At 43.2% G+C, this 16742-nt stretch overlaps 1 protein-coding gene across 1 annotated transcript in view; it reads right to left on the bottom strand.

The window, feature by feature from the left end:
* The window catches only part of LOC141141116 (L-gulonolactone oxidase-like), a 226011-nt gene that overhangs the window by 157446 nt on the left and 51823 nt on the right, over window positions 1–16742 (bottom strand). Inside the window, exons 2-3 of the mRNA XM_073628825.1 lie at window positions 10457–10558; window positions 4254–4379 (exon numbers count right to left, since the gene is read on the bottom strand). Of these exons, the coding sequence (XP_073484926.1) occupies window positions 4254–4379; window positions 10457–10558 (228 nt within the window). The remainder of the gene's footprint in view (window positions 1–4253; window positions 4380–10456; window positions 10559–16742) is intronic.

Genomic DNA, 16742 nt, shown 5'->3' with positions numbered 1-16742 from the left:
GGTGACCAGTGACAGTGTTTTTGTCATTCCACAGAGACCAGGCAACATTCTTGAATTAGTTGTAGAGATCCTCAACAACTTGTTTCCTTTAATGGCTTTGATTTCCAATCAACAATACATCTAGAGTCGGGCTTCCTAAAGATTGGTATCTGTAAAGGTATATTTTACATGGCTCTCATCCCTGTTAATACAATTAAATATTGACCAATTCTTTGTGTGCTGTACCAGAGATTTGGACTTGGTCAATCCTTTGAGTTTTATATGCTCTGCACTTTCTTGAGCTGTAGAGGAATCCATCTTCCTGTCCCCAGAGAGCTTTAACCCTGACATTAAAACCCCTCACTAGTCAATTAGATTGTTATTATAATAAAAAAAAATATATATATATATATATATATATATATATATATATATATATATATAGAGAGAGAGAGAGAGAGAGAGATATCTATCTATCTATCTATCTATCTATCTATCTATCTATCTATCTATCTATCTATCTATCTATCTATCTATCTATCTATCTATCTATCTATCTATCTATCTATCTATCTATCTATCTATCTAGATATATATAGATATCTATATATATGTATCTCTATATATATATAGATATCTAGATATCTATATATATAGATCTATATATAGATCTATATATATATAATTCCCCCCCCCTCCCTCTCTTTATGTTATTTTCGGGAATTAAAAATGCATTTTTTTTTTAAATAAATTTTGTTTTAGTCAAGTAAATAAGAAATATGGCATGTCATTTTTAGACAGTAGATGGAGCTCAAGGTTCATTTTCACATGTATACTAGGCTAAGCATAGCTGCTTTGCTTAAAGTATAACTAAAGGCGAAACATTTTTTTTTTAGTTCTGCATAGACTAGAGAGGGATTAGGACTCCTGCCAGTTTTTTATTTCTGTCCGTGACCCCGTTAGGAAGATTCACCCTCTCTAGTTGTCCTGTTTGCCATTACCCCATTAAAGCGGAGGTCCACCAAATTTTTTTTTTTTCAGCAGCTACAAATACTGCAGTTGCTGACTTTTAAAATAAGGACACTTACCTGTCCAGGGCGCCCGCGATGTCGGCACCTGAAGCCGATCTCTCCCTTGGCTCTCGGGTGCTGCCGCCTCCATCTTCGGTAAGGGAATCAGGAAGTGAAGCCTTGCGGCTTCACTTCTCAGGTTCCCTACTGCGCATGCGCGAGTCGCGCTGTGCAATCCGAATGGTCCCTGCTGTCTCTGAGACCCGTGTGTGTCCCAGCAGACAGTGCGGGGGGACTGGAAGAGGCGTAGACTCCCGCGGGAGTCTATGCCCAGAGATGGGTGCAAATACCTGTATTATACAGGTATCTGCACCCCCCTCCCCCCTGAAAGGTCCCAAATGTGACACCGGAGGGCGGAGAGGGTACAGGAAAGCAGAAGTTCCATTTTTGTGTGGAACTCCGCTTTAACCGAAAGTAAAAGAAAATCACAAATTTTGGGTTGTCCTCAGAACAGTAATAGAGGGGAAATCTTCCAATGGGGACACTAGCTCTGGTGACCTGGTGGGTCCCCAAGGAATTCCTTTAATTTGTAGGGAGTTCCTCTCACTTCCTATTTTGGCTATGGGACAGGAAGTGAAGGGAAATACCCCCTGTGGGAGACAGATGGCAAATAAAAATCTGACAGGGATTATAGCCCTCCCTTACTATATCCAAAATAAAAAAAAAAAATAGTTCTAATTTAAAACCCTTTTCACACTGGGGCCATTTCCAGGCATTTTAGCGCTAAAAATAGCGCATGTAAGGTGCCTGAAAAGCGCCTCTCAAGCCTCCCCAGTGTGAAAGCCTGAGTGCTTTAAAGACGGGAAAAAAGATGCAAGCAGCATCTTTGGGGCGGTGCGGGAACGGTGAATACACCCCTCCTCCACCGCCCCTGCCCATTGAAATGTTTGGGCAGTGTTGCTGAAGCGCCTGCAAAGCACTTCGGCAGCGCCGCAAAACGGGCGCTATTAATAACTCTTTCTTAGGCCGCTAGCGGGGGTTAAAAGGGTCAAAATGTGCCGCTGTAACAGCGGTAAAAATAGCGTTTCACCGCTAACGCCCCCACCACCCCAGTGTGAAAGAGGTCTTAAGGGTAGGTTCACCTTTGTAATAAAATTTAGTATGCAATAAAGTGGCCCCCGTATTTTGTAAAACACTGTTCATTGGAGAAAAAATGAGCTTACTTCTGAGCTGAATTCCACGTATGTATTTTATACAATAGTTACATTGGTCCAGCTTGGCTATACCTGGAGGATCCGAGTAAAAACTGGAAAGTGGAGTGTCCACTACTACAGTGATGGCAATGATGGCAGATGTCTTCCGGATCCCATGCTGAGTGGCTGCCCTACTACATACGGTAGTAACCACAGGGGGTCGTTCACCTAGTATGGGTGCCATTAACAGAATGCCTTTCATTTTTATCAATGAATGCAAGGAGTCCTCTGATTGGATGGGCCTGAGGTCAAGAGGAGGGGAAGTGAGGTCATGATCTCCACCCAAATCTGGAAGACAGATGCGATCACTGTAGTAGTGGTGACTACTACAGTGATTCTCCACTTTCACAGGGTTACCACAGATATGTAATATGCATACTTACAATGGTTCACTGAACCAATGTAACAGTGCCACATAATCTGTACCTGGGATTCAGCTTTAAATGATCATCCTTCAGACCTGTAGAATATAAGAAAGAAGAACTATTGGGCACAACACCAGCAACCCTCTGACATACAACCACGCATGCTTGGTGAGCAGGGAGGGAAAGAGTTCTCGTTGTTTGTCAGAGAAAGAGTGCTGATTCCTTAGATGTTGGAGGCATGCCTAATGGTTTAGTTGGCCTAGATTTTACACAGGATGCAGCAGATCTCTCTCAATGTAAGTTTTCTGGCCAGGCTTTCGGGAATCCACTCATGGCCCACAGGAATATAATTTAAATTAAGGCAATTTGCAGGGCCTGGACAAGGGGTGGGCAGGAGGGGCGGCTGCCCTGGGCATTGTGGTATCATGTGAGGTGGGGGGGGCCACCACAAAGAGGTTGGGGGGAGGAGAATTGTGTTTGGAGGGGGAATTTGGGAGGCGGCAGTGGATAAGAATTGTTCTAGGAGGAAAAACTTTGGGAGATGTGCTAGGAGTGTTGATTTGAGGGCATTTATGATGGAAGGGGGATGGGGGAAGAAGATTTGTGCTAGGAGGGGGTATTTTGACAGGTTTGTGCTAGAAAAAGTAATATGGTAGGGGGGGAGGCGATTTGTGCTAGGACAGGAATTTGTTTGGGGTGGGGGTATTTGTTCTAGGAGTGGGAGTTTTGCCAGGAGATGAAGTTTGGGGGGGATTTGTGCTAGGATGAGGGATTGGGGAGAATTTCTGCTGGGGAGGAGGGATTTGCAGTGGGGGAAGGGGATTTGCAGTGGGGGAGGGGAAGAGGGGTAGAGGATCTGTACTAGGAGGGGGGGATTTTTTTCAGGGGGTAGAATTGTCCTTGGGGCATATGGGAAATGAGAGGATTTGAGCTGGAGGGGGGGTTGGGGGGGCAGATATTTGTGCTGGGAAGGGGGTTTCAGCAGGGGGTAGATTTGTAGTGAGAGGAGGGGGAATTTATGCTTCAGGGGTTAAGCATGCAGATTAGTGCTTAATTTTTTTTGGGGGGGGGGGGGGTCAGATTGCTAACACATAATGCTAATACATCTTGGGGGGGGCACACAATTTGGCATGTTTGCCCTGGGCTCTAGATGAACTTGTCCCAGCACTGGTAATTTGTCTCCACTGAGCAAAGTTTTTAAAAAATACTGGGACTCCTTTATTGCATTGTAACTTTTAATACAAAGGTGAACTAAATGTTAAAAAGAAAGCCTGTTGTTCACAGAGCTCAATAGCTAAGTCTAAAATTTACACACACATGGCTGATTGACTTCAGACAAGGGCATATGGAGATTCAATTAGACAGACAGTCTAGAAGCAAACAGCTCTTGTTCGATTTACAAAAAACTCATAATGCTCTGTGACTTCACTGCCATGGGTAAAGCATGTTTGATAGAAGAGATACACATGGGTAAACAGGACAATATTTTAACATTTGAGCCCAAGCATGCACTTGAGAAATTAGAAGACTTTAGGTGAGCACAAGGCAAGAAGTGAAGTAATGTATAATTTTTTTGGCCAGATTCCCTTACTCATACATCGGGCTGTGACTACATTACAAAGGTTATATGTTGCAGATGGTTTTACCTTCAAAATTTTATTCATTTTATCCAGTCGGATCATGAAGTCATCTGTACAGGCGATATCCGATGGAGAGTGTCCTCCTCCCACCACTTTCACTCTCTTACTCCTCTGCCTGGCAAGATCCAGAATCTGCAGGAAAAGGTGAAATTTCACAAATAACTACTTCATTACCAGACTTCCCTTTCCTGCTCTTTAAAGTTGAGCTCTTCTCTAACAAAAGCAACCCTTTCTATCTGCTACCTCCATTTACCCCTCAGTTCCTTTTTTAGTGCCCGAGGGCCCCTGATAACCTGGGAGCTATGCAAATGCCACCTTGGAGCAGGAAAGTCAATGACCGACCCACCCCATTCCATCTCACTGTTGGTTACTGAGCCCATCCATGAGGTATAAGGGCCAGGGTATCAGAGGGTAACTGCTTTACCTTTCAACCGAGTAACAGGTCAACCTTCTGACACCCCAGTGGGGATTAATTTACATTTATTTTTTGCATTGGATGTTCTCAGTCATGATAATGGAGAACATGTGTACCTTGAAGTTGATGGCATAGGGACATCATGAAAAGTAAGCAATATTTTCTCTAAAAATTGTATTTTATTATTTATGTGGCCACTTTGCATTAAAAAAAAAAACAAAACAAAAAACTTAGGGTGCTCAGAGGTGGGTAGATATCTCCTTAAAAATAAAAGATAGGGAGATATCTGTGAAGAGTCACGATCCATTACGGACCTCAGTTGAATGAGTTTCCATGTGCTGTTATGAGTGCCTATCACCATGGGGCTCTACAGGAAATCTGAAATAGCCCCATTTTTTCATAAGTCTTGCTTAGCATATGTTAACACTTTGAAATCCATAGCTTGCTATTTCTGGGCCATTTACAGGCTTTACTTCTTTAGCTGGTCAAATAAAACCATCATGGGTCTCCTGTTAGGTGCAGACCATGCTAGAATTTGTAATAACATAATTAACAGTGATTTACACCAGTGCTCTCCAAACTGTGACCTGGGGGCCAGAAGTATCCCTTTGCTTGCCTTTATCTGGTCCCTGGGGCACTATACCACCCACTGATATCAATGATGGGGCATCATTCCTCCCAATGATACCATCAATAAGGGCACTATACCTTCCACTGCCACCAATGATGTGGCACTATTTCTCCCACTGATACCAAAGATGGGGCAATATTTCTCCCACTGACGCCAATGATGGGACACTATTCCTTCCAGTGATACCAATGATGGGGTACTATTTCTCCCACTGATACTAATGATAGAGCACTATTCCTCCCACTAACACCAATGATGTGGCACTATTTCTCCAACTGACACCAATGATGGACACTATTCCTTCCAGTGATACCAATGATGGGCCACTATTTCTCCCACTGATTATTATTATACAGTATTAATATAGCGCCAACAGTTTACATAGCGCTTTACAACTTGAGGGTAAACAGTACAAATACAATACAATTTGATACAGTAGGAATCAGAGGGCCCTGCTCCTTAGAGCTTACAATCTAAGAGGGAAGGTCAAGAGATACAAGAGGTAATAACTATGGGTGATGTGCTGATTGAGAAGATAAATGTACAGTTGTTAGGTAGGGGCCAGATAGGCTTCTCTGAAGAGATGAGTTTTCAGGGATCGTCTGAAAGTGGATAAAGTAGGAGAAAATCGGACGGATTGGGGTAGAGCATTCCAGAGGATGGGGGAGGCTCTGGAGAAGTCCTGAAGGCGAGCATGGGATGAGGTGACAAGGGAGTTTGAGAGCAGGAGGAGCACTGATACTAATGATAGAGCACTATTCCTCCTACTGACACCAATGATGTGGCACTATTTCTCCAACTGACACCAATGATGGGACACTATTTCTTCCAGTGATACCAATGATGGGGTACTATTTCTCCCACTGATACTAATGATAGAGCACTATTCCTCCCACTGACACCAATGATGGGGCACTATTTCTATAACTAACACCAAAGAGAGGGCACTATTACTCCCACTGACACCAACAATGGGGCATTATTCCTCCCACTGACACCAATGATGGGACACTATTCCTCCCATTGATACATTGTTGATCCCGGGGCATTTTATGCTCCAACTGGCCACAGTCCAGCCCCCCTAAAGCTTGAAGGACAGTAAATTGTCCCTTTGTTTGGAAAGTTTGGAGACCTCTGATTTACACAATAGCACTACAATTGACAGCAATTATGGACAGTAACTAGACATGAGCAAATTAGTTTCCCAGAAACCAGACCCAGAATAAGCAGTTTAGGGGGTCCCAGTGAATATGAGTAGAGTGTACATTGGCTCAGCAAAGGCAGACAGAGGGTGGAGTCTAAGCCATGATGGTTAATAGCCAGTTAAATATATCCCACCTCAGACCATGTCCCTTCCATCTTTTTTTTTTTTGTATAATTGTATTTTTATTGATTTTCAAAAATTTAAGTACAAAGTTTTAGCAAAACGAGCATTACATTGTCAATGCATGTGCATTATACAGCAATCATTATAGAAAAAAGAAAAACAAAGTATAAAGTAACAAATATAGGTGACAAAAAGTGTTCACAGTAACAAAACACATAGATATATTAGGTCAATTCCCTATGGTGTGAAAATAAGCGTATTATTGGAGGGAGTCTGGATCCTTGAGATCAGTTCAGGCCATATACACAGGTAGTATAGAGTTGACTTAAGATTAGGGTGAGCCTGGTGTCATGGGGGTCCCATACTCCGAAAGATCCCATGGTTCCCATATTTCAGTGAACTTGGAAACACAATCGTGTACCGAGGCTGTCAAATACTCCATTGTCCGAATCTCAGCCACCAAGAGTAGTAATCTGGACCGTGGGGGAGGGGTATTGGATAGCCAGAATAACGGAATAAGTCTTCTGGCAGCTAGTAATATGTAGGATATTCATTTGTTTGTCTTTTTAGATATCCCTGATGGAGGTAGGCCCAATAGATAGGTCAAGGGATCCATCGGAAGGGACACCCCCGTCACCTTTTGTATAAGAAAATGTACATCACACCAAAAAGGTTGAATCAAAGAGCACTGCCAAAAAATGTGGAACAGTGAGCCTATTTCAGTTCCACATCGCCAACAATGTTGCGAGACTGAAGGGTCATACTTATGAATTACATCGGGTGTTCTGTACCAGAACATGAGAATTTTAATGGTTGTCTCTCTCTGGGTGACACATTTGGAAGATTTAAATGTAGAGGACCAGATTCTATCCCACATCTGTATTGTAACAGGACGGCCCACTAGATGAGACCACTTGCGCATATAAAAATGTAATGTCTCTGTGATAGGAGACGACTCATGGAGGATACTATATATGCAGGAAATTAAATGTAATTGATGGGGGCCTTGGGCACATAGATATTCAAAAGTAGTTGGTTTATCTAGAATTAGGGATGGTGATTTAGAATGAAAGAAATGTCTAATTTGCATATAGAAGTGGAAGAGATGTGGTGTAAGGCCAAATTTCTCACTTAAAGTGTTAAAGGTATGTAGTTTCCTTGTTATGGGATGTATAAGGTTCCTGAGCTGAAAGAGGTGAACGTTCACTCATGGGAATATCCTGCCCAAGGACATACTATCCGGAATGAGAGGGTTAAATAATACGTTTATAAGAGGGGAGCAGGGAGACATAAGGGAAAAGCGTTTAAGGCATTTACGCCATATATTTAGAGTCAGTATCATTGGTCCAGTACACTGACGTTTATATATAGGATCCAGAGCAGGGGGAGCGCCCCATACCAAGGATCCCGGGTGGACCGGGTAAAGTACTCCCTTTTCAATAGCAGACCATTGGTTTGGTGCATGTAAGGAAGACCAAGAGGTAATGGCCCTCAGGTGTGTAGCATAATAATATTTAGTGATGTCAGGAGCTCCTAAGCCTCCTCTGGATCTAATGGCAAACAACACTGAGCTTGCTATACGGTGCGCGCCGCCATTCCATATAAACTTCAGGAAAGTTCTGTGAAGTGCTTTTAATTGTGTGGCAGGTACAGCTACTGGAAGGGTTTCAAAATAATAGAGTAATCTAGGCAGTATAGACATTTTCAAAACATTAATTCTGCCTAATAGAGACAGGGGGTATTTGGTCCAGTTCGACAGAGATTTATTAATATCTAGTATCAGGGGAGGGAAGTTTGTATCATATAGGGAGGTATAAGAAGGGGTAAGTAATACACCTAAATATTTAAGAGAGGTGTTACACCATTTATAGGGGAAAGATTCTTTAAGTTGAGATATTAATGGCGATGGAATGTGTATAGGAAGGGCTTCAGTTTTAGAAGTGTTGATTTTGTACCCGGAGATAGCACTAAAAGAGGTCAGTACTTTATGTAGTGAGGGAAGGGATATTAGCGGGTTAGTGATTGTAAGCAAAATGTCGTCTGCAAATAACGATAATTTATATTCCCCCTGTCTCATCATCACCCCACTGACATCCGGGTGAACCCGAATATACTCAGCCAGGGGTTCTAGGCATAGAATAAAAAGCAATGGCGAGAGGGGGCAACCCTGTCGAGTTCCGTTTGTCATGGGAAAGCCAGGAGACAGGAAAGACGACATTTGTACCTGCGCAGAGACATTGGAATACAAGGCTTCTAGGGCTGTTAAAAAAGGGCCAACAAAACCATATATCTTTAGGGTGGCGAACATGTAGGGCCAACTTAGCCTGTCAAAAGCTTTTTGTGCGTCTAAGCTCAGGATCAGTGCCGGTCGGGAGGTTCTGTCCAAGAGATCTATCAGATCTATTGTACGCCGGGTGTTATCTCCCGCATGTCTCCCAAGGACGAATCCTACCTGATCCCTGTGTATCAGTTTGGGGATGAATACAGAAAGTCTGGTAGCAAGAATTTTAGTAAAAATCTTGTAGTCCGAGTTTAAGAGGGCTATGGGCCTATAGTTAACCGGGAGAGAGGGATCCTTTCCAGGTTTAGGAATAACTGATATGAAAGAATGGGAGAACTGTGAATGAGGGGGAGTACCTTTGAGAAAGGATGCATATAAAGCTAGCATATGAGGAGATAAAATATCAATAAAAGATTTATAGTATGAATAAGGCAACCCGTCCGGGCCAGGGGCTTTGTGTAATGGGAGATTTTTAATTATAGCAGAGAGTTCTTCAGCTGTAACTGCTACATTTAAGCTTTCTAAATCCGTTGTAGATAGTTTCGGTAGCTTTATATTGGAAAAAAAAGACTCAAAATTTTCCTGGGTGAATTCAAATTGATTCTCCGGATTCAGGCAATTGTACAATTTATTGTAAAAGCTGCCAAAAATTTTGGACATCTCACGAGGACAATGAGTTCTAGATCCGACTCTGGTCGTATAAGAAAATCGGGCAAGGAGTTAAACGGACGAGGGCATAACTTATTGACTAGCATTCTGTGAGGTTTATTGGAGAATTCATAAAATTTTTGCTTCGTCCATAACATGGATCTAGCTGTTTTGTTAAGTTTTGTTGATCTAATTTGTTCTCTAAGTTGAATGACTTTGCGAAGTTTTGGCACTGTGGGACCACCCAAAAGTCTCCGCTCAGCAGTTACCAGAGCAGACATTAGGGACTGTAATAGGTTATTTCTATCTCTCTTCAGTCGAGAACCTTCAGCAATACATGTGCCTCGGAAAACAGCCTTATGTGCTTCCCACAGTGTGGAAATCCGAGACACAGATCCAGTGTTGAGTAAGAAATACTCACTCAAGCTATTTGCTAGAGTGGAGCGGGAGATTTCAGACTGCAAGAGATGATCATTGAAACGCCAATGACAGGATTTGGTATAGGTCTGGGATAACATTAAATCCAGCATAATGGGTGCGTGGTCTGACCATGTAATGGGAGAAATATCTGAATCAACTAAATAAGGGATAAGTGGGGCTGAAATAAAGAAATGATCTAGACGGGAATACATATTATGAGCTGATGAGTAGAACGTAAATTGTTTAGCAGAAGGGTGTTTTATCCTCCATGAGTCGAAAAGTCTATGTGACCTAATACATTTACGGAAGGCGTTAGCCTGAGACAATACTCTTTTAGATGGGGTAGGACTAAAAAGTGTTTGTCTGTCTCTATCCTTCCATCTTTAACAGCACTTAAATGCTCACTCCTCCTCGCCTATGCAAGAGGTCAAACCAAGGTTTATCCTTCACTAGTTGCCCAATGCTGATAGTTCACTCCTCTCCTTACCTCTTTCACTTCCTCCGCACATGTTGGTTGGAAGTACAGCTCTGGGCTCGATCCGTAGGTCTGTGCCCAGTTCTGGAATTTGAATCCCGCTCGTCCAGCCACCTGGGAAAAAGAAAAACGGGAGATAGACAACCCACATTTCACCAGACATATTCAAGGTAATTCAATATTGCAGTTCGGATACCAAGGTGAACCAAAGTGTCTGGGGATAAACAAGTTTGAGCTGGAGACCATACTGAACTGCTCTAAGTAGGTGGTTCCGTAGGGAGTAAGGAAGGAATCACTTCCAATGGGTTGACCTCAACTATGTGTGGTGAAGATGGACCCCCTTAGGGATGATACCTTTCTGCTGTGACAGAGCCATTGTTTCAGTGAGAAGTGCTTAATGAAGAGAGAGGAGCACCTGGTGTCTGGAATGAATGCAACTCTCGATGTAGGATTACGATCATTTATTGAGAGTATAAAAATCTACAGATTGAACCAACATGTTTCGGGGGAAATTACCTCTTTCTTCTTTAGTAGGGATAAGCCAAACACCCCAAGCTCCCCCCCCCCCCCCCCCAGTTTAGTTTGCACCAGAACATGTGAACAGGCAAAAAGTTCAAGCGAACATGCGAAGTCTATGGGACACAAACATGAAAAATCAAAAGTGCTAATTTTAAAGGCTTATGTGCAAGTCATTGACATAAAACAACCGTTTTTTTCAGGAGTGATTTTAATAATGCTTAAAGTGAAACCATAAAAATGAAATATTTTTTTAAATATCGTGCCTGGGGGGGGGTCCACTTAGTCTGCCTGTAAAGTGGCACATCTGTGCAATGTCTAAAGGAAAAAATGTCATTTAAACTTGCTTGCGGCTGTAATGTATTGCCGGCTCCCAGCAATATAGATGAAAAATCAAGGAAAAAATTGGCGTGGGTCCCCCCCCTCCCCCCGAGTCCATACCAGGCCCTTCGGGTCTGTTATGGATTTTAAGGGGCACTCCACACCTTTTTTTTTTTAAAACAGCACGCCCCCCCCCCAAATAATTGGAACTCCATGCCAAAATTTTTTAAAAAATTCATACCAGTCACTTATCCGAGCAAGCAGCCTGGCAGGAAACGGGGGGGGGGGGGGTGGGGGTGGGGGGACGAGCGAGTGCCCCCCTCGCCCCCGAACCACGGGAATGCGGAGGAACTCAGTTCTGGCACCTCCAGCACTAAAGGTATGTAATGGCAAGGGTTGTTGGGGTGTGCTGGGGGTCTATTAATGCTAACTGCCAGGGGATCTATTGTTGCTGGAGGGGATCTATTTTTACATAGCGGTCTATTGTTGCTGGGAAGGTCTATTGCTGCTGGTGGTGGATCTATTGTTGCTTGGGGGTCAATTGTTGCTGGAAGAAGGAGGTAGTCTATTGTTGCTAGCTGCAGGAAAGTATATTTATGTTGGCTGCTCGGAGATCTTTTGTTGCTGCTGGGGTGGTATTTTGTTTATGGGCAGATTTATTGTTGCTGTGGGGGTCTATTGCTGCTGGCTGTGGGGGAACTATTTTACTACTTTAACAAATTCCATACAAATTACTTAGCCCCACAAAATGATACTTGGCTCTGTATTCTCTAAAAGGGGCACTACTGGGAGTTGGGCAGGGGGTGGAACCAAGGGACGGTGCTTGGAGGTGGGTAGGCGGACCGAAACAAGAATTGACTCACAAGGGGGGAGTTCCTATACCTATTCTATGAGAAAAAAAGCCCTGTGGGGGCTTATCGGAATCTGGAAGCCCCCTCCCCCTTATGTGAATGGGTACCACAATAGACAGTTTTTGACAATTCCTTTATTAAAAAAGAAAAAAAAAAGTTTCCCGCAATGTACATCCATCATCAATCATGCCCCCCGACGGACTTGAAAAATAGAAAGAAAAACTGAAAAAACTCTGCCTCCATGGGAGGCCTCACGCCGACAGCTGTCTTTTTGCTTTGACAGCTCTTATATAGGCAAGGGTGGGGCCATCCTGACATGACCGGATGATCCCGCCCCCGTCTGATGTCACATGACGTCAGAAGGGGCCGGTCACTCGGTTACGTCACCGGGTGGCCCTGCCCTTGCCTATATAGCAGCTGTCACAGCCAAGAGACAGCAGTCGCCGGGAGGCCTCCCATCGAGGCGGAGATTGTTTTTTTCTATTTTTCTGGTCCGTTTGGTGGCGTGATTAAAGAATGATGGAAATCGTGGGAAACTTTTTTTTTTTAATAAAGAAATTGTCAAAAACTGTCTGTTGTGGCTTTTACTTTTTGACACTTTTTTGGTGAATGGGTAGGAGTTCAATGTACCCGATACCCATTCACATAGGGGGGGCCAGGATCTGGGGGCCCCCTTGTTAAAGGGGGCTTCCAGATTCCGATAAGCCCCCGCCCGCAGACCCCGACAGCCAATGGCCAGGGCCCTTGTCCGGAGGCCCTTGTCCCCAAAGAACCCTCCCTATGTTAAGGGCAAGCGGCCTGGTATGGTTCAGGAGGGGAACCGGCTCGCTCGCCCCCCCCTTTCCTGGCCTGACAGTCTGCTTGCTTGGATAAGGGTCTGGTTTGGATTCTGAGGAGGACCCCATGCCAATTTTTTTACATTTTGGCATGGAGTTCCCCTTAAAATCTATGCCAGACCCAAAGGGCCTGGTATAGATTTTGAGGGGGGACCTCACGCTGTTTTTTTTAAAATTGGCATGGAGTTCCCCTTAAAATCTATACCAGACCCAAGGGGCCTGATATGGATTTTGGGGGGGTCCCCATGCTGTTTTTTTTTTTAAATTTTGTCATAGGGTTCCCCTTAACCACTTCAATGCACTGTAGTATATACTCTGCACTGTACATATATATATATATATATATATATATATATATATATATATATATATATATATATATATATATATATATATCAAAGTTCATGTGTGTGTAAATGCAGGTGTCCCAATACTTTTGACAATATAGTGTATTTTTTGAAAGCAGACACACTGGAGAATAGAACGTACTCACACAATATTCACACAACTCTTTATCAAACCCATATTTTCAGTTAAAAAAAATAAATATGCAAATTAATGTTAGTGCACACAAACCCAATATTTTTGTTAAAATATTAAAGATCATAGAGCCAATAGATACCAAACATGTCAAGCCTCAAAATTGCATGCAATTGTGAAGTGACATCAAACCCAAAACCTAATATGCGTGGTGCAATTGCCGTTGTCGTGTTTACGTATATATGGCCTTGTATGTGGTAACTGGGAGCTTTTAAAATGTTTTTTTTTTTTTTTAATTTCGTTATTAAACCTCTATTTTTAAACCATTATTTTAACTGAACTGTATTACTATCATAAGGGGGCCTGACAAGCCACCTAAGTCATAACATAGTGCGGTTGACAGGTCCTCTGTAATTAGTTTGAGCTAGAGACCACGCTGGACGATTCTTAACAGATATTAGGTGGTTCTGCGGGTGAATGACAGTGATGACCTCTCTTTGGAGATATGGTAGGTAAAACATGTACAGATAGAGCCAATGCAATTCGGGAAATTGCCTCCCCCTTCTTCAGGGCTGTTGTTACGTTCTAATAAAGATGGGTGGGCTCCATGGTTGTACCTAAGTTTCTTATGAAAGCTGATGACTGTTGAGATGCAGAGGCAGCAAGCTTAGGTACAACTGTGGAGTCTACCCATCTATGTTAGATCGTACCAACAGCCCTAAAGAAGGGGAAGGCAAATCTGCCAAAGTACGTTGGCTCTATCTGTACATGTTTTACCTCCAATTCTCGATCAAGAGTTTACTTATTCTGGACACCAGGCGCTCCTCTCTCCCTACTCAGGTCCTCTGTAAGGGGACATCAGGAGCCCATTAGATCCCTAATGTCACCTCTGCCCTCCTTTGAAGATAAATGAACATAGATCACGCTTAGTTAGCTTCTCCCCCAGACAAAGCAGCAGTGGAATGACAGCTCTGAACCCAGAAGTGATCAGAGTTCATTGCTTCCAGGTTCATTCTAGCTAGGGGAGAGCATCAAATGAATGTTCACTGGGCTCAACTTTCCTATGCCACTCTAGAGCAGGGGTCTCCACACTTTCTAAACAAAGGGCCAGTTTACTATCCTTCAGACTTTAGGAGGGCCACACTGTGGCCAATGGAAGTAGAAAAGGTTCTGATGTCTGTCGGAAAAAACAATGCCCCATCTTTGGGGTCAGTGGGAGGAATCATGCCCCATCATTGGTGTTAGTGGGATGAATTACACCCCTTTATTTGTGTCATTGGAAGAAATTGTGTTCCATTATTGGTGTCATTGACAGGAATTGTGTCCCATTGTTGGTGTCAGTGGTAGGAATTGTGCCTAATCATTGCTGTCATTGGGTGGAATTGTGCCCCATCATTGGTGTTAGTGGGACAATTTACACCCCTTCATTGCTGTCATTGGAAGGAATTGTGTCCCATCATCAGTGTCATTGGGCCCCATTGTTGGTGTCATTGGGAAAAATTGTGCCCCATCATTGGTGTCATTTGGAGGTATTGTGTCCCACATTTGATGTCATTGGGAGAAATTGTGTCCCATTATTGGTGTCATTTGGAGGTATTGTGTCCCATTGTTGATGTAATTGGGAGAAATTGTGTCCCATTATTGGTGTCATTGGGAGAAATTGTGCCCCATCATTGGTGTAATTGGAAGGAATTGTGCCCATTCATTGGTGTCATTGGAAGGAATTGTGCCCATTCATTGGTGTCATTAGAAGGAATTGTGCCCATTCATTGGTGTCATTAGAAGGAATTGTGCCCATTCATTGGTGTCATTGGAAGGAATTGTGCCCATTCATTGGTGTAATTGGAAGGAATTGTGCCCATTCATTGGTGTCATTAGAAGGAATTGTGCCCATTCATTGGTGTCATTAGAAGGAATTGTGCCCCTTCATTGGTGTCATTGGAAGGAATTGTGCCCATTCATTGGTGTCATTAGAAGGAATTGTGCCCCTTCATTGGTGTCATTGGAAGGAATTGTGCCCATTCATTGGTGTAATTGGAAGGAATTGTGCCCATTCATTGGTGTCATTAGAAGGAATTGTGCCCATTCATTGGTGTCATTAGAAGGAATTGTGCCCATTCATTGGTGTCATTAGAAGGAATTGTGCCCCTTCATTGGTGTCATTGGAAGGAATTGTGCCCATTCATCGGTGTCAGTGGGGGGGGGTTTGTGCCCCTTCAATGTTGTCAGTGGGGGGGATTATGCCCCATATTTCTCTAATGATACAATAATCCACTGTTCCAGTAGAGGACGTTCCAAAGCATCAGACACAACATAACATTAGGATACATATTAGAAGACTTATAACCACCACAAAGCCATTCCCACTCAACGTCTCCAGCTAGTGGCAGAGCTTGGAAGTGGCAGTAAGCATTAGCGGGTTGAGTCTTATGATTTATAGTCTAATGAAGGATGCGTTGGGTTTAATTATGTTAAGTGCCTTTCCTCGTAAAAGAAATACTTCACAATCAGTCGTATTAAAGCTCTACTAGCAATATCTCTGTGACAGGTCTGGAGATTAACAAGCGATGCGGAATCACAATGCCAATCACGTATTATTGTAAAATCAATGGCTGGTTGAATACCTACCCACCACAACTCATAACTAATAACGGTGAATGTCATCTCTGTTCTGGTGCAAATAAATAATAAATCTAAGAGGTGCAAATAAATAATACATCTGAAAGGGGGCTCTGCATGAAAAGTGACAATATAGCAGCATAATCTTTATCAGAGCCATCCGGCTGGTGACCCGCGGTGCCTTCTGATGCGGTCCGCGAGGTCCCAGCTACGGCCTATGCAGAGTGGCAGCAGGGTACCATGTGCTGGAATGCTCTCTGTATTTATTATTGCTGTCACTGAACAACAATGGAAGGGGGTTATTATTGCATCCACTGACACCAATGAAGGGGTTAATTATTGCATCCACTGACACCATTGATGGGGGGATATTATTGCATCCACTGTCACTGATGAAGAAGGGGTATGATTGCTGTTACTGTCAGCAAAGAAGGCGGGGGGGAGGGGGTTTATTGTTTCTGTTACTGACACCAATGAAGGGGGTTATTATCGCATCCACTGACACCAATGTAGGGGGTTATTATTGCATCCACTGATACCAATGAAGGGGGTTATTATTGTATCCACTGATACCAATGAAGGGGGTTATTATTGCATCCACTGGCACCAATGAAGGGGGTTATTATTGCATCCACTGGCACCAATGAAGGGGGTTATTATTGCATCCACTGATAC

The sequence above is a fragment of the Aquarana catesbeiana genome, linkage group LG04 (assembly GCF_042186555.1).
Source record: "Aquarana catesbeiana isolate 2022-GZ linkage group LG04, ASM4218655v1, whole genome shotgun sequence".
NCBI lineage: Eukaryota > Metazoa > Chordata > Amphibia > Anura > Ranidae > Aquarana > Aquarana catesbeiana.
The sequence above is the reverse complement of the archived record's forward strand: the minus strand, read 5'-3'. Positions and strand labels throughout refer to the sequence as shown.